At 38.1% G+C, this 22,234-nt stretch overlaps 1 protein-coding gene across 1 annotated transcript in view; it reads right to left on the bottom strand.

Moving 5' to 3' along the window:
• Positions 1-3,487: 3,487 nt before the first annotated feature.
• The window catches only part of SUSD1 (sushi domain containing 1), a gene marked incomplete at both ends in the record, with an annotated part of 37,092 nt that continues 18,345 nt past the window's right edge, over positions 3,488-22,234 (bottom strand). The window contains 8 exons of the mRNA XM_079548146.1: positions 3,488-3,617; positions 5,228-5,321; positions 7,213-7,252; positions 9,069-9,324; positions 10,360-10,453; positions 19,548-19,734; positions 20,824-20,918; positions 21,645-21,834. Coding sequence (XP_079404272.1) covers positions 3,488-3,617; positions 5,228-5,321; positions 7,213-7,252; positions 9,069-9,324; positions 10,360-10,453; positions 19,548-19,734; positions 20,824-20,918; positions 21,645-21,834 — 1,086 coding nt within the window. The remainder of the gene's footprint in view (positions 3,618-5,227; positions 5,322-7,212; positions 7,253-9,068; positions 9,325-10,359; positions 10,454-19,547; positions 19,735-20,823; positions 20,919-21,644; positions 21,835-22,234) is intronic.

The following is a 22,234-nucleotide window of genomic DNA, read 5'->3' as shown; positions in this document are numbered from 1 at the left end:
AAGACCTACAAAATGAGAATAGTGACTGAACACAGCTACATCTGAAATCACATGCAGGTATAACAAGCATACTACCTCCCACACCTGGCCCTGTAGGTACATGGAGAAGATATTTGCATGCTGACTTCTGAGTCTCCTGAAAACTTTCTTTCAATCTAAACTTATTTTTATGAGGAGCACAAGTGTTCAAAGATTATTTAATAAACCACATTTAATATCCATTTCCTAAAATACAATTAATTGAGATTAGCAATATTGAAACGCACAAAACAAACAAAAATGCTTATTTGGTTTGTTGTGTCTATCATGCCCAGGATAGAGAAATCCCAATCAAAATACTGAAAGTGACTCTAAAATGCTTCTTACAATAACTATTTCATTGAACCCACCATCATGACTACCCATATAAATGCTGAATCTTTACAGTAACCAGCATACTAATTTATACAAGAAAAGATTTATAAGATTGCTTAACTGTCACAGAGAGCTAATAATTTCCTCTTTCATCTGTAGAGGAAAAAGACTTCTGAGATCATGCAGACATGCATATGTTTATAAACCAAACAGTTCCTCAGTACAGCACCTTCTCAGTATAGCACCACAAACATCTACAGATTAGAAGTAAAACCAGGGCAGCTTCAGCTGGCTTTACTTTATTGTAACTGTAATTGGCTTGGGTGTGGAACACAATCAAGGAGAATTTCGGTAGGTAGAAAGTATTTAGGTAGAAGGAACAGCAGAGAAGAATCATTAGAAATTTCTCTAGAACCTCTCAAACCATGAGGGCAGAAATATATTAATGTTGCTATAAAAAAAATCAAAGCAGCTGTATCGTCCCATAAACTTGACTGTAAAGATTACAAACCTTGGTAACAGAAGTACCCCTGAAGATACACATTCTTAACTCAAAAGGCCCCATTCGAGGTGCCTTTCTTTTAGGATTCCTGCATCTTGTAGCAAGTATTTTTATAAAGGAGCTATCTGTCCAGAAGTCCAGAAGTTGCAGTGAGATCAGTTCTAGCATAAAGATGTACTCTCTCCTATGGAAATCTCAGAGAATTGGCCTAAAATAGAAATGCTCTTAAATCAGATTCATTGCATTGTGCAAACATGCTTTTATAAAAGATGGACAGCATAATCTCATATCATCTTTTCTGTCCAGTCCAGTAATAGCTATTCTGAGTACAACTTTAAAGAATCTGCTTCCTTCTAACCGCTATTAAACCCTTTTTCCTGTTCCTGAAATATACTAAAAAGCATTGGAAAAGGTTGGTAGCAACAGAATATCTAAAAAGAGAAGTGTTAACATTTGCAAAATGATCTGAAGAGGGCAATGCAAAATCGTTTCTTCTCTATGCTTCCCACATTAAACTGGAACAGATGTACATGGAAAAAAAAATATGTACACAACAGACGAAAAAAGGCTCACGGCCAGAGGTAGGTCTGCCAAGTGACAAAGGAGGAAGAAAGAAGGAATCTTGCAAAGACCATAGCTGTTTTGGATAACTTGTTGGCAGGGACTCCTGCCTCACTGCTTCTCCTTGGTCAGCCCACTCCTGGACCTTACATATGCTGCACCACTCTGCTGTGCAGAGAAGTTCATATGAGTCATTATGTAATTGACAGCAGAAGGAGGTTTAGTAAGAAAGACTTACTCTGAAAAAGTTTACATTATGAAAAGACAATCTCGGTAGAAAAGAGGCCTACAGAGAAGGAATGAGCTGCTCAAGGTTACAGGGAGATTTCAAACTTTCCAGCCACCAGAGAGATGAAACTTCACATTCGCGGTCCAATGTAACATAATGCAAGTGCAGCACAGGTGCAGAAAGTCTTTTTTTTGCAGAGGATGGCATGTCTCTTAATTACTTCCTGACTCGCCAATTCTGTCTTATTCAGGAACAGCTGCTCATGAACTCTCTGAGGACATAGGCTTGAAGAAAATGAACCACAACAGGGTGGTGCACTCTGTACAGCTACACCAAACCATGGCCATGTATGCTACCAAGAAATGGAATTAAGAACAGAATGTGTGAGAATGAATTCCAGAGGAATTCAAACTGCAAAATCAAGTAACAGTAAGCCAACAAAGAACAGTTCAGTTATTCTTTCTTAATCAGTGAAGGAAAATGCTACCAACTCACAATCACTAATGTACAGAAAGGCATTTTTACTCAGTTGCCAACTACTCAAGACTTACTAATGTGATGAGCAGATGTGGGAATCAGTGGAAAAACATTGTGGATAACAGATGTAACATCTGAGCACTGCTATTACCCACACTTCAAAACAAAATAAAAACATAAAATAAAATTTAAAAATAAATAACCCTGGCTGTATGCAATTTAACTGTAACCCCTCTCTGCTTTACCAACTACAGAGTCTACTGTTACACTTGAAAACATCCTTTTTGAACACCAAAAAGAAAAAGAATTATATAACCTGGAGAGACAGTGTCTCTGGAATACAAAAGTCAACTGGAATCAGAAATGCTTAGAATTCCAAAAAGAGCTATCATATATTTGAAATGTGAAATACAAAGCATTACTTGGAAAAGCAACAAAATGGCTAGAAAACCAAAACTCTTTCTTATTTATTTCACTAGTTAACAGAATGACTTTGTAATGTATTTCAAAGCAACTTCTGAACAGGAGTGGAAATAAGGTCAGGCACTTGATTCTTTCTTGATTCTTTCCTGTGAGTATGTCATAAGAAATTACTGAACTACATTTTACTGATTGACACTAACCCGATGTTACATACCAGCTCACCAGCCAGACAGTAATATTAAAGTTTTTATTCAGTTGCAATTATAAAACAGAGATTAAAAAAGTAAAACTGTATCTAAGACAGGTAGCTCTTGCTTTAGAACAGTTTCACATGCCACTAAAGCTATTCTTTTTTACTATTTGCAATTATTGCTAATCGCTAACAGCAACAATTGCAGTATCTCTGGAACACACTTCCTGATGACTTTATTTCAAGTCTCTAAAAGCTCTGTACTTGTTATTGGAGTTGCATTATCCATAAGTAACTGATAAAATCTATCTTTTTACTGGGAAACACAATAGGCACTTCATCTGTCATTAGGATTGATCTGCATTTTCTCTCATAGTGGGTCAGTTTGTTCCCTCTGGCACTGAAAGTAGGAGTTGATCTTCAGATAGTCTCTGTTGGATCAGGGGATTATTTGTGTAATCAGGTATGATAAACACGTTTACTTCCAGGCGCCCATGTGGCTGGAATAGCTAAATGTGTGGCCAAACACACGGGATGCATGCTAATGTCTCTGACAGAACGCATCTGTGCTGGGAGGTTCTTTATACACCACACTGTCTGAAAACAAGGGGATGCAATAAACAACTCAATAAAAAACAGATTTCAAATGTCAGTGCTATAGTACAGATGTGCCTTACAGATACATCCTGGCAGATGTTGGCTTTGGTAAGGAGACTGCATTTTCTCTATGCTGACTTCAAGGGATATCGCCTTAGAGAAGAGAGACATTTTCAGTCTCTAGTAATGATGATGCTCGTGCAGTGTCCATGGTAGCAGATAAACGTACACCCTCGCAGGCTAAAGCAGCAGGTGGGGAGTGCACTGTCCTGTAGAGATAAGAGCTGAAGAAAGAGAAGACATTTCAGTCAAAAAAAAACCAAAATAACCAACAAACTGTCAAAATCATTGAAGACTGAAGTACAGATCTGACAGGCAGTGCCTTGCTCATACTGATGAGATAAAAGACGGTTTATAAAGATGTTTTTTTGTTTTAAGAACTGAGATGCTAGTATAAATTCTGAACATTAGAGTTAACAAGTTATATAAGTAGGAAGCATTCCTATTCTGTCAGATGCCTGACCTGGGTTAACCTTGATAATGACAACACTCAGGCCCTGTGCAAATTTTTACAGAGCTGAAGTTTTGGCACTGTTGTTTTACATCTGAAAAGGCACCACGTACTGAAGGAAGCATAGGAATGAAGCAAGGTGAAATTTATGACAAGGTATCTCAGTAACAACAACTACGTGCTAATACATTTTTTTTAAATGAAGGAAGTATAATTAATATTAAAGGGCATACAGCAGTCAGGCTGTACGCTTTGTCAACCCAGTGCCAGGCAAACCCACTGAGGGACAGTTGAATGTCTTTCAGCAACCATGACACGAGGAGTTCATAATCTGTGCCACTGGACTAATATAGCTCCTGAGACAGAAGACACAACAAGCTGCTGAATACTTGAATTCCGTGGATCTTTGTGACAGACATCAAAGAAAATTCAAGCTCACAAGGATCCTAGGAAATAATCTGAGACCATCCACCTGACATCAATGGCAAGACCAGCTGTAGCTGTGTCACTCCTAAAAAATCCTTGTTTAATCTGCTCTTACAGACCACACAGAAGCCAGCTTCCCAGCATCCACAGCAGTTTTCTCTCACAGCTCCTTCTCTTATCATTCAGAGATGCACAGGAGTATCTATGTGCACTATGGGCAGGAGTAGGTTGGTCATTCCGTAATTGCTTTTTGAGTGCTTGCAGCAGTCTATTATTTAAACAGCTCACTTCTAACATTGATGCTAACTGACTGGACACAATTTTGAAAAGTACTTGTGTCCCTTTGTCCCATTTTAGTCACCTAGACACACACAACTGATGAAAGGCACATGTTTATTTCAGTTTTGAAAGGACATTTACAAAGTTATTGTCCCTATATGAAAGATCACAAAATAAGAATCAACTTCTTAAAAATTTCAATAACATTTTTATTGTAGGCCTTAGCTAAATATCAACCACTATTGAAAAAGTAACTTTGCAGGCACTTTGAGTGAAGTTGGTAATACTGGAAAATGGATACTTAAATCGGAAACATACAGCAACATTTCCATTGGTAATGACTTCACTTTTGGAGTAGCACACCCCAAAAACCTTTAATAATCATAAAATCAAAACATATCTGGATGAAATTCCTCATGCTATTCAGTTTCTGAATCCTCCTTTTATTAAGATGAGCCCCATACTTTTCAGATGTTTCCCTGGTGACTAGAAAGATATAAAGGACATCAGTTCCAGCAGCGGTCAGACTAAGTGGCCACTGAGATAATTCTTGATAAAGTTTATAATCCACCCAAGAGGCCTTAATCAAGCAGACTGGCAAAAAAGACTAACTGAAAAGCAAAATATGTAAACTTTGTGCAGGAAGACTGGGAAGGTGAAGATAAAAACAATACGTACCGTGCTGCCAAGAATGACAAGAACAGTATAAGGCAGACAGCAGCAACTGACCCTAACACAACTGCAGTCATGTACCAAAGGGTAGGTGATGAATCTGAAAGAAAAACACCAGATCGAATGAGCAAATATCAAATAATGTAGCTTCAGTCTGGTGATGGACTGAGTCTGCTCAAAGCTGAGGTAATATAGCAAAACTCCTGTGCTGGATGGACTTGCTGCTCCACCAAGCAGTCCTAGAGCTGACTGTTCAGCTCTACAGGGCTGAGGAGGAAGTAAGACACAGTTCTCAAAAATTATTACCTTTCTCCACTCCCCAGTTTCATGAACAACTCAGTCTACATCATATGCCAAGGTTGTCTCTTGTGCCAGACAGTTCTAATGCTTTATTAAATGGCTTGATGCATTCTTTTGTAATTATTGGAATTCAGGCATAATTTCCCTTCCCCATCCTATTTTCTTCCCTGGGCAATGATAACGTTACCCAAGTCCATCATACCGTAAGCAACCAAAGGATAGAATAAAAGGCCTATAGTGATTCAAAACCAGAATTACTAAGAACTACCTGTGAGGGTACCCTGACAAAAGAGAAACTCAACTCTCACCTGCTAGCCTACTGTGAGTCTGGAAAAATAGAAAATAAAGATTTCAGACAGAGACCTTGCAAGGAACATCTGTTTAATCCTCAAGCACTTTCACTTTTGGTACAGGTAATACTTGTCCTTACTTCACTGTGATGCCAATTTCCATATGTTAATTGCACAGAACAGACATTAGTCTTCCATGAAAATGAAAGAAATGCTTTGCCTATACATGGCAGAGTCTGTTTTGCGAGATAACTCATGATCTGCTTTATTCAGACAACAATTTGTAACTGAAGGAAGTATAGTTACAACAGCATTCTACCACTTTTTATGATGATTTATTCAACAATGTGTAGGCATGTCTATATGGGACTTGAAACCATGCAGTTTGGTTAAAATTTAATTTACAGATCTGCTCTTCACACACAGTAAGCAATGTCCCTCAAAGGATTCAGTGAACCAATAACACCCTCAGCCTCTCCAACTGTAGAAGTACACTAGGCCAAGGACACTGTTTGGCTAGAAGTCTACCCAGTAAAATGGGAATGCACCAGTAAGAAACCGAGGACCTTTTCAGTGCTATTCTCATTCTTTTTCCAAAATAAAATTCACCTATACATAGCAGTGTTTGACAGCACTGTAGAAACTGATAAAGAACAAGTTCAGAGAGGACAGTTTTTTTAATCTTTCCAGAGTTAATTGACAGCTCTTGCCTTTTTAGACAAGCAACAGAGCTCTCAACCCTACTGAATTCCTGAGCTTAGCAGAATTTCTCATAAATACAGGCTGTCTAAGCGACATTTTCTTTGTGGCACTAAGCAAACCAGGTCTTGAGAGTGAACAACAACAAGCAGCCTAGAAATAAATATGCACTTCTCAAGGCTAGTAGTAACAGCCGCCAGGTGTGTCTTCTGCTGAACAGGGAGCAGGTACACCAAGAGCCATGCACCATTTTGAAGCACTGTCACTCTCCAATGTCACTGCATTCCTAAGTCTTTTAACTCCAGAGCAGAATTTAGAGTCTGTAGGGGTCTTTAGCGGCTACTAATAGCTAGAAGATGTTTAACAAAATGAAATAAATCTCTAAGCCAACACAGAACTATCTTAAGGGTAATTACTAACACTTCACTTCTGTTCTTCAAGTCTATTGTGCACAAAGATTTATGTAACATTTGGATGGGATGTCTACAAAGATACATTTAAAAAAATAGAACCCATTTTAGAACACTGTCCTCTAGTTATCAAGTGCAAAGCAAATTTTCTGACTCTAACCTTCCCAATCATCAAAATTCAACAGATTCTAAATGGCAAATGAAAGAATAGCCACAACAATTATTTGTAATTATGCTGCCAAGCACAGACGTTACACCTGCTGCTTTATCACTGAAGTTAAAATTCACTTACTTTTAATTTGTGCCCATACAGCACAGGACTGTGTTCTGACCTGAAATGAAAGCATAAAAGTCACTGTTTCTCAAGAGAGAAATTTATCATCACTTACACTCTCTGCAAGGGCAGTCATCCTCAACATACTGAATGTTTTTACTTTGGGAAATTGAGATGACGTTTTTTCCCCTGGTAGCAGCCCTGAGAGACACAGGTATGAGTTTCATTTCAAAGAAGAGATGAGAACCAAAGCTGGCTGGTGTTTGCAATCCCAATGATGGTTTAAAAGTGTCGAATGTAACCTCATGTGCTTCATTAAATCCGAAAAGTCATATAGAAAACTGCATATTAAGGGACTGATGCATTCTAGATGGAAGGAAGCCAAAAATACAGATAACAGAAATTATGTTCCATTAAACCAGTGGCCTAGGAAACACATCTGGCAATGCCAGAGATTTAAAGAAAAAAAACAAACAAAAAAACAAAACAGAAAATAATCTATACCAAAGAGAAAAGGAATATAACTTACAAGCAGCTCAACAGACAGGTTGCAGAGATATTTAAGCAATCTGTGCTGCTCAGTGCAGGAAAAGGCTCAACACAAGTAATAATAGAAAAACTTCCTCAGTATCAGAAAAGTAATAAAGGGAAAGAACTAGGGATACCAACGCATAAAACTGTAGGACAGAAAAAACTGAATTCAGAGACTTACTTAGATAGGCTAAAATTGTACATATTTGACTCACTATCAATCTGCTTCACAGAGTGAATTCTGGGGAAAAAAAAAACAGTCCAACATCCAAATTCCAGAATATTTTGGGCTAACTTGTTATTGTGAACCAAACGTTTTGGATGGTACACAGGATAAAGATTACACAGATTAACAGGTATCAGTAACAGCTCTTACATTCACTTGTTTTATTTCACTGTTTGGACAGAGGCAGTCACATTTATTACTGGAAGTAGTATTCAATTACTCAGTTTTGGGCGCAGATTTCCAGAATTACGGGGAATTATTTACAGTTGATTAACAGATGAGCTTTTGCCTACTTCCTTCCTTACTTCATGCTGCATTCACAAGACTTCTGAACTCTGTTTTCACAGAATGAGCTATAGGCCAAGATTCAATTAGGTGTTTTTTTCTTTAGTAGGTGTTTTATTTTTACTTTTGACATTTGGGAACTGTATGCACGTGGAAAATATGGCACGTGAGAAAAACTACCTACAGAGAAAAACTACCTGTATTAGGAAAAAATGATAAGCTCTTGATCACCACGACAGGTCGTGACTGGAAAACTAGTGGCATGACATCATGGGAGGCAAGACGCTGGAACATTGAACATAGCTTAGCGACATCTTGTTTCTAAATAAAATCTGTATTTACCTTAAAATAGACAATCAAAAAAAATGCTAGTAGCAATCCTTATTCCAGCAAGGCTTCCTCAAGGGAACTGGCTGTTTGGAAGTCAATATGCATTATAAAACATATTTTTCCCTTATCTCTTGGAGAACTATATAACTTACAATTCAATACTGTGAGAATTTTTCATTGCTTAGGAGTGGTTTTCAGATTCTTAAACTAATTTCTTCCACTAAGTTTAGCCCAACAGATGCCTCCAGATACTGAGGGCAGAGATGGACCTCTGCTTTAAATTCTTTCTATTGTTTGCCTTTTGGCATCCAGAGTTGCTCCAGAAATACAATTACATAAATATCTGTAAGGAGTTAGAAGAGTTATTTAAAGAAGCATCAGATTTAAACTAATTCTGTCAAGTAGAATCATAAAAATTTAAGAGGAAAGTAACATTTTCCTTTTTTCTCCATCAACATGTCATTTAATCAGTATAAAGAAAAGTTTACATTACACCCATTACCTTATTCCACTCGCTTATTATTCTCAAAAAAACACAGTATTCTTTTCCCAGCTTCAAAGGAGCATTATAAAACTTTCCGTAGTAATGTCTGTCTCCAAGAGCAACTGGCATGTTATCAGCAACATCCTTTGCCCGAAATTCAGCTGCCACATATCCCTTAGTGTCAGTGGTGTTGCTGAAGAAAGTGGCAGTGGCAAAGGAGTCACAAACAAAAGTACTTTGCAAACCAAGTGGAAGCACAATCACCTGATAAAGACTAGAGTGGTGAAAAGAAAAAAGTAAACATTAGCTTTCAGTTCAGTGCATAACAAATCAGACTTTCACTCCATTTTTATATTATCGTTTCTACTTTGAGCCCATTAACTGCTTTTAATCATCAATGCCCAGTATGAACTCTTCCTGTACTGAAATACTTCTCTGTCTGTGTTTACCCTTGCATTTTGAACAAAAAGCAATATAGACAAATTTAAAGCTAGGAGTCTTCATGACGTGCACAGTAACATTACACGTTCATTCATGCTCAGAAGACCACCAAACTGAGTTATTGCACGTGGCCATTTGCTCCTCCCACCTTTTGTGCAATTTCACGTACGAAATAGCACACATCATGGGGATCTAAAAACAATTCCTAATTTCCCTACAACTAGACTTTTTCTGTTTAAAGGACAAATACTATTTCTAGGAAATTGATTATATCTGTCTGTGTTATCTGAAAACAATGTTTAGTTTATAGTATCCAATCATAGGAAGAGTAATTCTTACAGCAGCTACCGTCACTATTTCCCATACTATGAACTTTGAAATGTTTTCTGCTTTAGTGTAACATGAGTTACAATTACTTTCTTCTTTCACAAACAGCAGTTAGGGAGATGCGACCCTTTTTCTCTAGAAACATATTTTGGTAGCAATGGAAACACTACTTCAGAACATGTACAAACACAGACTTTGCTCTCAATTTCCTCTCACTCCTAGAAAAAAGAATGGTGGTACCATTAAGTTGCTTGGAAAACAAAAACAACAGGGGTAGTATTGCTTTGAATGCATCAATAAACATCAAGTGCGATTTCACTGTGTAAAGGGGGGAAAAAACAATTCAGAATTCTCAAAAACAAAATTTTGGTCCAGAAATCAAGGAAGAGTCTGAAGCTAAATATTATTTTGCACTGGGAGTTACAGCTTAACTGTTTACCTACTGCTAAAAAAAATAATATAATCAAAACAGAAAGCTCCAGTACGTACACCGCAAATCTACAGAATGTTGTTTGAGAAGGTAAAAAGTGCAGAGACAAACCTGATGGGTCCATTTCGATCTTCTGCTTTCCGGAGTCTGAGCAACGGTGCAGAACCTTTTGCTGCAACAAATTCTATATCTGGGAAGGGGGGATCTAAAAGGCAAGCAAATGCCAGAGAGGTTTTAGCGACACTGTAGGCATGAGGATTCCTAGATAATTTTTCCCCAGAACTTCAAACCTCAAAGGGTTAAGTCTGCAGACAATAGAAAGAACCTAATCAAATAAACACTGGGCAAATATGAGCACCATAGCATGGCAATCCTGACTAGACTGCCTGCAGTAAGGTATATGTGCTATTTGGAAAAACACAGAAATCAAAGAAAAATGATAGCCTGCCCTGAGGTAAGAGAGGAAAGACTGGCAGGAAGAAGAAGTATTATTTATTAGACTAAATGAAATCACCAAAGAGAAGAAAAACATAAATCTCTGGGCACACAGCTCATTATAAGAAATCAGTCTGTATGAATAAAGGAGAATCAATCTGAGCCAAGAGCACTTTCGAGAAGGCAACTTCCTTAGTTACTGCACACAGTCAGCAAGCAATACCACGTCCCTTAAATAGGATTTCGATACGAGTACAGTGCTCTGATTTGTACTTCTGGGAACGTGCATCTAGGCCAAAACTGAACAAACACTCCTGCTGCCAATTACAGTGGCAATGATGACAGCTGCACTCTGACAGAGACTGATGCTATGGAAATGGAAATTGCCAATGTCAGCCTACAAGCGGAAATGAAAAGATCTTCAGTGCATGCAGCTCAGAGAACAGTGCAAAGCTTGTGTACTACCTATCCCAGAAGTCCGAAAGAATTAGCATGGATATTTACAGGTACAGCTAGGCTGTTTGAAAACTGGTCCATCAAGCCTCTGATGTGGTGTCTGACCAAAGAGTAACAAATGCAGAGCTTATCTGCAGAAAAACAATATTGAAATATTGGAAACAATAGTCAACATCATGGAGACAAACAAGAAAATCACTGCAGATTTACAAAGGGTTTCAATTCAGGCAAATCCTTACTGAGATGTGTGGACTTTTCAAGCAGCTGGAATAGAGGTATGTGCACATATATGTTAACATACAAGTGAATCTTCAGTATAACTGGAGAAAATGAGGACTGGTAGAAAAAGTGTAAAGTGAGTTAAGAACTGGTAAACAGGGAGCTAGCAAAATGCAACATGTTGAAAGCACAAGCACTTGCATTCAGAAAGGTCATTACATTTCTTCCAAGATTAAAGAAATTAAGTACTAAGACAGTCATACTGTTAACTATAGTGGTGCAAAATCCAGGTTCAGTTGAACTTATTTGGATGAATTTGAGGCTCAACAAATGCTAGATAGTGTAAAACTGAAGTTGGAAGGAATCTCTGAAACCATCTAGTCCAACTCTCCTGCAATGAACAGGGACACCACAGTTACACCAGGTTGTCTAGGGCCTGATCCAGCCTCACCTTGAAAGTCTTCAGAGATGGGATATCAATTACACTGGACAGGTTGCATAGCTGGGCTGAAGCCAATGGGATGAGTTTCAACAAGGCCAAATGCCAGGTCCTGCACTTCGGCTACAACAACCCCAGGCGACACTACAGGCTTGGGGCGGTGTGGCTGGAGGACTGCGTAGAGGAAACGGACCTGGGGGTATTGATGGATGCTCGGCTGAATATGAGCCCACAGTGTGCCCAGGTGGCCAAGAAGGCCAATGGCATCCTGGCTTGCATCAGAAACAGTGTTGCAAGCAGGAGCAGAGAGGTGATTGTTCCCCTATATTCAGCACTAGTGAGGCTGCACCTCCAGTACTGTGTCCAGTTTTGGGCCCCTCACTGCAAGAAAGATATTGAGGCCCTGGAACGTGTTCAAAGGAGGGCAACAAAGCTGGTGAGGGGTCTGGAACACAGGCCATATGAGGAGAGGCTGAAGGAGCTGGGAATGTTCAGCCTGGAGAAGAGGAGGCTCAGGGGAGACATCATTGCTCTCTATAACTTCCTGATGGGAGGTTGTAGTGAGCTGGGGGTCGGCCTCTTCTCTCGTGTCATTAGTGATAGGACCAGAGGGAATGGCTTCAAGCTACGCCAGGGGAAATTCAGGCTGGACATCAGGAAATACTGCTTCTTTGAAAGAGTGGTCAGGCACTGGAATGGGCTGCCCAGGGAAGTGGTGGAGTCACTGACCCTACAGGTGTTCAAGGAATGTTTGGATTTTGTGTTGAGGGATATGGTTCAGTGAGAACTATTGGTGATAGGGGGATGGTTGGACTGGATGATCTTGTAGGTCTTTTCCAACCTTGGTGATTCTGTGATCACTGGGCAACATCTTCTAGTGCCTTACTACGCTCACTGTAAAAGATTTTTTCCTTATATCCAACCTAAATCTACCTTCTCCAAGCTCAAAGCCACTTCCCCTTGTTCTACTGCCACAAACCCTGCTAAAGAGTCCATTAATTCCCTTCTGTCTTCCCTTTCTTTCCCCTTTAGATACTGACAGGCCTCTACCAGGTCACCTCGCAGCTTTCTCTTCTCCAGGCTTGCAGCTGGATTTTTACAGATACAACTAGGCTGTTTAAAAACTGGTCCATCAAGCCATTGATGTGGTATCTGTCTGAAGAGTAACAAATGCACAGCTTGTCTGCAAAAGAGCCCCAGCTCTTGCAGCGGTTTTGTGTTGTTTTCAAACAAGCAGAGGAAAGGGGAACATAGGGCAAAAATCCACTGCTGGTTCAGTTCACAACAATTATATTTTTCAGAATTTGCCAGGAAAAATGCAATATATGTAAACAAACAGCCACCCACTCCTGGCAGCTCTAATACAGGGGCAAAAGAGAACAAAATGTAGATACCACACTAGCTTTAAAGCTCAGCATCTTTTCCTCTTTTAGTTGCTGGCAAGAAATACAAATTGTGAAGCACTAGACAACCTGCCTGCCTTTATAAGAATAGAAAACAGTTTGCAACAATGCAAAGAAATGATAATAGGGGCATATGAAAGGAATGGATTTCATTTTTGCTTCAGTAATCAGAAAAGAAACTCTGAGGGACTTATTCCACATACAGTATTCAGCAACGAGAATCATTCAAAGCATCTTTCCAGAAATTCAATATTTGCAAAAATAAATACATAAATAATCTGTTCCAAAGCCATCATAATGTTCTGATTTAAGAATCTGCAGAAAAAATACTGAAAGAACAACAACTAGAACAGCTAGAGGGAGAAGAGGAATACTGCTGATGGAAGAATATTGATAATAGATTGTGAGAAGAAAGCAAGACTCTCCAACGTGTTCAGGTGCTGTTGGCACCTAACTTTTGTATAGGCATTTACTATGTGTTCTTTTCAGTTTGTTTTAGTTCTCCACCAGCAAAACAGACTAATATCCATAGCAATATCAAGAAAATTTAATAGAACCTAGCAAGAAATATAAGCATACTCAGAGGCAGTCCGATTCTAGTGCTTGTCCAAGCATTAGCAGCTCTGGACTGCTATGACATTTCATCGTCATGCTCATTCTCCACAATAAGAATCAACCTGCTGAGTGTCCCTTTGAACACAAAGCCAGGCTCCAGGAAAGAAGTGCACCTGCTTTCCAAGTACCACTGCAAAAGTACAGGAAAACAGCACATGCCTCAAAGCTGGAGTGAAAACCTTTCATAATGTAATCATATTCTTCAGAAAATGCTGTAAGCATTAATAATGATTAAAAAATTCAAAATGGAACACATATTTTTTTCTTTAGTCTTGGAAATGTACTGTTTGACAGATATGAATTTGTCAGCACTGTTTATTGCTACAGCCCAAGACTGCAATTGCAAACTGCTGTAGTATGAAGGCATTTCATGAAATTTTCTAGGAGTGGTAACATGAATATTTAATACCTTTCCTGCCACCTGATTTTATGTGCAACTCTGAAACTGTAATTCTAGGACAACACTGTGCTGCTTACTTTAGGATATGTAATGCTAGCAAGCAAAGTTGTAGCATAGGTTTGTCAGGTACACAGATTAAGTCAAAAACAGATGCACAGATCCATCTCTATCCCACTTCATACAGCATTACAGATAAAACCTACTAAAACTTGTATAATTTGTCTGGGGACAGCATATCCCTTTTAATGCTTCCCTTTCTTATTTTGTGCTACCGATACAGCTTTCAGAATAAAGAGCTAAATCACAAATTCCAAAAGCAATTGGTAACTCTTCTCAAGTTTTGAGAAATCAAACTGAAGACTTCTCTTGTTGTGATTTTGTGTAGGTTTTGTTTGTTCTTTAATGGTTATTCCAGGTTTTATACCCAGTAAAGTATTTCACTGAATTTTAAAACAAGGTAGTCAAAAACAATGCTGTAAAATATACACAAAAAATAAGGCAGAGGCATTCATTCAGTAGAAAAGGTTTTTTACTATTTATATTACTGTCTAATGAGTAAATAAGTTTACACATTTCTGTTAAATGGCTTTAACAAAGAGGAAAGATTTTTACTTTAGAGAAAAACATTATTAGCAGAGGAAAAGGAAAAAAAGGAAGGGAAATAATCAAGATCATATCTACAGAAAATGATGACTTAAATCTCCTTTAAAATACTGTTTCTTAACAATGGAAATAGTAGCAGCATGTGTGTATGTGTGTATGAATTCACAGCTGAAAAAGCCTTAAGATCTACCTTCCTCCCCAGGGTAGCCTATTCGTGCGTTGCTTCTTTCCTTTTTGCATCTCATTAATTATACTCAGTATAAATTAAGGTAACTGCTTCAGGAAAATAACAGCTGATGCAGGTGTATCACTACAAATTTGCAAAGAACAATGAGCACCTACAGCAATATTAACGACCTTCCATCTTCCAGATGGAAGATACTTAAAATAAATGTTTTGGTGAGCATGTAAAGCACGGGCTGTAAAGCACATTGATATCAAGTGTCCTGTAAACAAAACGATAGAGGTGGTGAGAATGACCATAATTTCATGGATCTTTATGAGAAAGAAAATCTTTTTCATTAAGGAGATAAAAAAAATTATTGAGAAGTAAGGTTTATCTGAACTTAAATATGCATTTGAATGATCTTTGTGTAAATATGAAGTGCACACATGGAATTTAAATAGAAACATTTACAGGATTAGTGTCTAATTTCCTCCTTACAAAAGAACAATTTTTATACTCAGGTTTTATTCACTCCCCTTTTCTCTGGAGGTCTTTAATGTGCTGTGAGAGTATGAACTGTCATATCACTACAGCTCCAACAATCTTTCTATTTCCTCAGTGAAAGCAGATTTGTTTTTTTCCCTTTCCTTCTCCAGATGTCAAAAAACTTCATCTATGAAAAAAAAAAGTGTAAATATTTTTCATCATATGATGGAGCAGAAAAATAATGCATCTTATGTATATATGTGTGTGTGTATCTCCTTGGCACACACACACATCAGACTTCCCTACCTGTGGCCTAATAGAATTGTAGAATCATTTAGTTTGGAAAAGACCTTTAAAAATTATCAAGTCCAATGAAGAACATCTTTCACCTACTAAGTGCAAAGCAGAAGATTCTAGAACGCTATACTCAGCCTGTGATGAAATTCTTTCTTTTAATTCTGACCACTTCCTCCCTGCTTGTGAGTCTACTTTCTGATGTACACATTCACATGAAGTGTGAGGGGACGCACATTCAAGAGTCTGTAGACTGCATGTATATCCTGGATTATCAAGAGTCTGTAGACTGCATGTATATCCTGGATTAAAACAAAAACAACAGCATTTGAGAAACACGAGAACTACTTCAGTTGTCTGAGATACACGGGCCGTAAGTGAAACCTGTCCAAAGCCACTGGAAAGTGCAATGTAGAAATACACAGCAAACAGTAAGATGTGTGAAAAGTAAGCATACTACCTACTCAAAATATAACTGATTCTGTGCAAAACTTGGAGGGTAGGAAGATGAGACCTAATGAGACCTATTATAAGTTATTTTACAAGAAGGAAATGTGCGTCTTCCCTGTTCAGCAACTCAGACATAGTCATATAACTCAGACTATTTCCAGAAAATTTTGACTTACATGAAGTCTTAGATCACAGTGATCAGGTCTAAACCACAGAAAACTAGACAGAAACTATAAATAATTAGGTATTAACAACATGAAGACCAAAATTTTGTCACATGTGATCTTTAAGAATCTATCCCAAAACAAACAACAGCATTATTTTCATGTCACAAATGAATTAATTGCTGTTATGTAGAATATTAGAAGTGAAAGCACACACAACAAATTTATTGTTCTGTTTTTCAAACTCTTGGAAGTGGTTATAAAACACTGTCTTCTTAAATTCAAATGTGAAGCAAGCAACAAAATTAACAAGGGCTTGTCTGAGCATGCCTCCATAAATACACTACAAAATAAAAAAACAACGCATGTAATTAGAATAAGTCTGACAGAAATTATAAAATACAGAATACACTCAAAACACACATTCCTTCTCTTCCTTGGAAAAAGACAAGAGCTCCCTCCTTCACTGAAAGACAGTCTTGCTATCATCATTTCACACCTACAATGTAATCACTGGCAAACCACTTCATAATTGACTTAATTTCCTATCGTGAGTAGACAAATGTTGAGAGCTCAACTACAATTAGACATAAAAGACTGTGCGAGATGCCGGTTACTGGAAGTAGGAAAGGAGCAAGACTTCAATGATCCGTGAAACATTTGGTAGACTATATTTACCATCCACAAGATGATAGGCAAAAACAGCTATGTGCTCAGCACAGAACTATTTTAAAAGGTTGCTTCTTGCCAGGAATTGAAGCAGGCTTTTGAGTCCCAAATTCTTGTGTGTGTTTTTATTTCTTTACAAATCTTGTGGATACCAGATATACTCATTCAGGATATATAAATTGGAAACGCATTTCTCAACAGGCATCTGTTAGCCTTCCTTTTTGAAGAAAACTTTTTGCAAGCACTTACATGCTTACTGTATTTTGCAACACTCTGAAGACTTTACACACACTGTTGGGAAATTGAACCTGATTATCCAACCATCTGGGACATGGCTCTTGACAGTATTTGAAACTCCACAGGTTCAATTTCCCAAACTCCCAAAATGTGAAAAGTGAAATGTGGAAGGAGATGCCACACCTCCCAGCTTGTGGATTTGCCCCCATCTGGGAAACAGACCAACTGAATGTGCATTTGTTAACAGATGCTGTATGAAATCTTAGACAATAAATGAGGTTGCTTCCAATAAATTAACAGTTAAACATCTGTGTGTGTCTCAGCTCCTTTAGAGTCTCTGTTTTTAAGGCATATCTTATGTTTATACAGTACTGTTTAGCCAGAAAATTACCAGAGCCAGACAACACTTTCCAAAGTTAAGCTGGCAGAAAAACTGAGATCATTCCACCCACCACAGAAACATAACCATCTGGTTTAACAACATGCATTATTACAAAATAGCTGGACAAAAGAAGAAGCAAATTAAACACCTACTCTAAAATTAAAAATAATTATATAAATTAAGTTTGTAAGCTAATGCAATTCTCCAAATAGAAGGCACAGAAGTCAAAGGGATACTGCCAGAATAATTATTTTATTTGTTTTCTTTTCATCTTAGATTAGCTGAAATAGCATAAAACATAACATCTTACTTAGGTTCTCCTTAATTGGTGAATTTTGCAGCATGTAAATGCTTCTTGGCACTGTAATTTTTTGGGGCATATTTTTGATATACCCATTTTTTGATATACCCATTTATATATTTTTGATATGATTCTCCTAATCGCAGAGGAATTTCTATCCTTTATTGCTCACTGACAGAAGTTAACTACCAGATATAAAACATCTTGTGTGGCAAGATCTCCCTTCAAAATGGAAATGACCTAACTTTTATGAGAGGATCTCTTCTATCTACGGCTACACAAGTGCATTTGCTAAGCACTGACTCAATGGAGAAGGGAACATGCCAACTGACAAGTCACAAATACCACGTCATACAACACTTACTGCAAAGTGTTCTCTTGAGCTCTTCTGGGTAAGTGAGTCAACATGGTCTAGCAGAGTTTTGGAACTATGATGACACAGTAAAGAGTACCTTTACTTTGCCTTTACTCCAAGTGCATATTTCCTCAGCCAACCAGACTGTAAGACAGGAAATTAGTTTTCACAAAGATACATGATTCTGATTCTATGATTCTGTGATACATGTACTAATGGATGCTACTTTTGAGTCAAAGCAAAGTAACTCACAAAACACGTTAACAATCCTGGTCATTGTATACCCTAATCAGTACCTTCAGAAAACAAGAGATGTTTCGCCTTTTGTGAAGCTTAAAAAAAGTTAGATTTACTTTTAAAAACCTTGTAGAAATATAAATTTCTAAAACTACCAATCTCCAGTTCCTCATTTGCAGTCAGAAGAGGACCGGTTCCATCTAGTGGCTGAATGGAGCTACGTGCACACAGAGTTTCAAGGATTCTCACCCACCTCTTCCAACTTGTGGTCCAAACGGAAAGAACGGGCACTAGCACCAAGCACTGTGCTTCACAGGGTAATAATGATAACGTAATAGAGAAATTCTGACAGTATATGTTTGGTAGAAAAATGTTCTGACCAAAAACGGGTTAGGAAAAGACAGATTTTTTTAGCATAACATTTGGTATCATACACTTGCAAAAATATTAAGGTTGAGTATCTTCAGACAGTGCACTTTTTTGCTCAAATGCCTTTTATGTTTTGTATTCTACTAATTATAGATAAAGGGATCTCTCTGAGGTACTTACAGATACTTGCAGGATTCTCTGTACTTTGTACCCATGCATACTTTAGTAATACCTGCTGTGCTACAGTCTCCATGGTGGAGAGAACTGGCATGGAAAGAGTAAGTGACCTAGCACCTAGCACATGGAACTAATGTGACCTAGCACATGGAACTGTCCCTCTCTCCCCTAGGTACCAATCTTGCATGTAGCCCACGAATCTATCTTTTTCCTGCCTTGAAAAACAACACTTCAAAACACTTCACTTCTCCCCCTCTTCACCTGCTGGAATGCCAACAGTACTAAATACGTGAAAGCAAATATTAATGCAGAATTTTAAGCATGGAAAGAGCCCTTTTGATAGCCCACCATTCAACACGGAGATGAACCAGGCTATTTCACCTGCATCTCTCATATCTAATAAGTTCTGTTGAAAACACAAAAAATAAATGGCAGGACCTACCTGTGATTTGCGTTGTCATGGAAACCAGCAGTGAAAAATTCAAAGCTACCATGGAAATATTAATGGAGTAATTGGTGCCTGGCTGCAAATCAAAACAAACTTCTGGAGCCTGCTCGCGTGTGGTAAGGTTGAAGGTCATTTCATGCAAGAACTCCTTCTGATACCAACGCTGGCCTTGCACGTGAAACTGTAACCAAACAATCACAGCATGCAAATGGTAATGTTTTAATATATTACTTACATTTATTCATGTCACACTTTAATTTAGAAGGAATAGCACAAAAAACACATCACTGAATAGAGTGCCAAAATTGCTGGCAGTTCGTACGTGTAGAAAATCTGACAAGTGCAGTCCCTCTGCAGTCATCTCTGACATTGTTTCCACTTCTTCTCCTAGTCTGTCTTTCCTATTTTTTACTAGGTCCATAACTTCCCACAAGTCTCTCTTGCTTCCTAACATACAGGCTTCTGGTAATGGTGCACTTTCAATGCCACTATACTTTCACAGTGCAAAGTGATGAATTACAAAAGTAAGCTCACATTGCACATATGGTTTAACAATGAGGAAAAAGTGAAAATCAAGCAACTCTGACCTATGTGAAAATGCCAAGTGCCCTCCAGGATGTTCTGACAAACAGCTGTGGCTCCAGGAAAACTTACAGATCCACTGTTCTTATTTCAGTTGGATTTTTGGAGTGGTTATTTTCTTGTTGATATCCCAAATGATAACGAAATTATTAACTTAAGGCTTTTCCTGATCATTCTGAACTGCTTGATGTATTTTGTTCCTGCTGATAGTCCTTTAAATGCATCTTATGCCTTTGGATAATCAATGAGTACCACTTAGAACATGGAGGCATGGAGGTTTGAGACAACAGCAGGTGGTCTGAGTTCTGGTAGAGACAATTCACAAAGAAAAGCCTTGTTGGACAAAAGGAAGCCTGTAGTGACATCACAAGGCAGAGTGTACTGCCTACAATGGGAACAGCCTTGTCTGGGGCCAGAGTGGACAAAGCTGAAGGTACAGTCACTTGAGGCAAAAGGCATAGACAGGGGAGGTACAGATAAGGAACTGTAAAACAGGGGAAACAGTAAGCAAGAAAAAAGTGGTTTATTTCTATTTTGAAGGTTGCTATGAAGCTTTTTATGAGACAGCAATAGAACAAGGAACAAGTGACAAGAACCTGAAAAACTGCAGGTTATTCACATATATGATTAACACTGTTTCCTAGAGAGGGAAAAGCATCTTAAATTCAAAATACAGATTATTACTTACTAAATATCTGTCTTCCATATCAGCTCCCCTTACATTTCTCCGCCACTTCAAACAGGTATCATTAAAAATTAACACGTTATTGAAAGCTTCCTTTACTGTAGAAATAATAATAACAGAGATAAACTTATCACAGGGACTTCACGTTCCTCAACAATTTGAATGCAAGTAGATGAAAATAAAGAAGGATCTACTTCTAATATCCTTCTGAGTAGGAGACAGAACCTCTTTTTTTTTTTTAATTTTTATTTTTAATGAGCCAAAAACCCTAGACATTCACTTCTCAACATCTGTCCCCTTACAACTAAAATATCAGAAGGCAAGCTTCACATTTCCATGTCCAACAGAACCCTGCAGTTAGAACATGCCTTTAGCAGTTAAAGCTGCCAGAACATTTCTCATCAGCACTAAGCATAAGGATGTTATCTGTAATGCTCACGTCACTTAGATCAACATCACACAGCTCTGCCACAGGGAATTCTCCCACAGAACTGGTTATAAAGACAAGGAATGGAAAACAGTAAGCACCGTGCCATAGTCTGATATCCTTGCATGTAGCTAGCAGTGCCACTGTATCAATCCTGCCAAAGGCTAAAGGCAAATTCTGAAAAAGCTCGCTTCCCATTTTTTCTGCAGGGCACTTGCTGTCACAGCTGTGAGTACAGATTCAGTGACTAAAGTGAGCACAAAGAAAAGCACCTGTAGAAAAAGATGGTGGCGACGGTGGCTACATTTCTGTAGTGAGCATCAAGAATGATCCAACAGTTACCTCTGCACCAGAATAAATTCTTCTACAAGCACAGTGAATACAAAACAGAACCTACCCTTTGTTTGAACTGCTACTGTAACTGAAACAGGTATGTTTGTGGAAGAGATGGTAGTAATATTCACCACGTAGTTACTGCCAGAGTTGAGGTCTAAACACACCTTTGGATTATCTTCACTCGTAGTGACGTTAAGTATCGCATCTTCTGAGAATGTCTTTTCATCCCATCTTCGACCAAGAATATGAAACTGTTGAAGGATTAACAAAAATAGTTTTGCAAAAGGTTGTGGCTCTTCAAAATTCAGAACATCAATTCAAATAAGCCTAAACAATCCAGCTGTCACCTATTTTAGAATATCAGCTCAAATGAAAAAGAAGCTTGTAACCAACTACTTTGATTCAATCAGATGGTTCTGTTACTAAATTAGACTTTTAATCTCTTCTGGCTGTTAAAAATACATCCTGTTTATTTCTACTACAAATATAAGGAATCTTTAACATAGATTCCAAAACCACAACCAACACAAAAAGTTAATTGTAACTAAATGTAGAGCATGCATGAATCAAGTCACTACTTTCTGTTTTGTCCGTATTTTTTCATCCTTGCCCTAGAGAAGCAGCATTAAGGCTACATAACAGTAAAAGACA

Source organism: Tetrao urogallus (genome assembly GCF_951394365.1).
Source record: "Tetrao urogallus genome assembly, chromosome: Z".
NCBI classification, from domain to species: Eukaryota; Metazoa; Chordata; class Aves; order Galliformes; family Phasianidae; genus Tetrao; species Tetrao urogallus.
The sequence above is the reverse complement of the archived record's forward strand: the minus strand, read 5'-3'. Positions and strand labels throughout refer to the sequence as shown.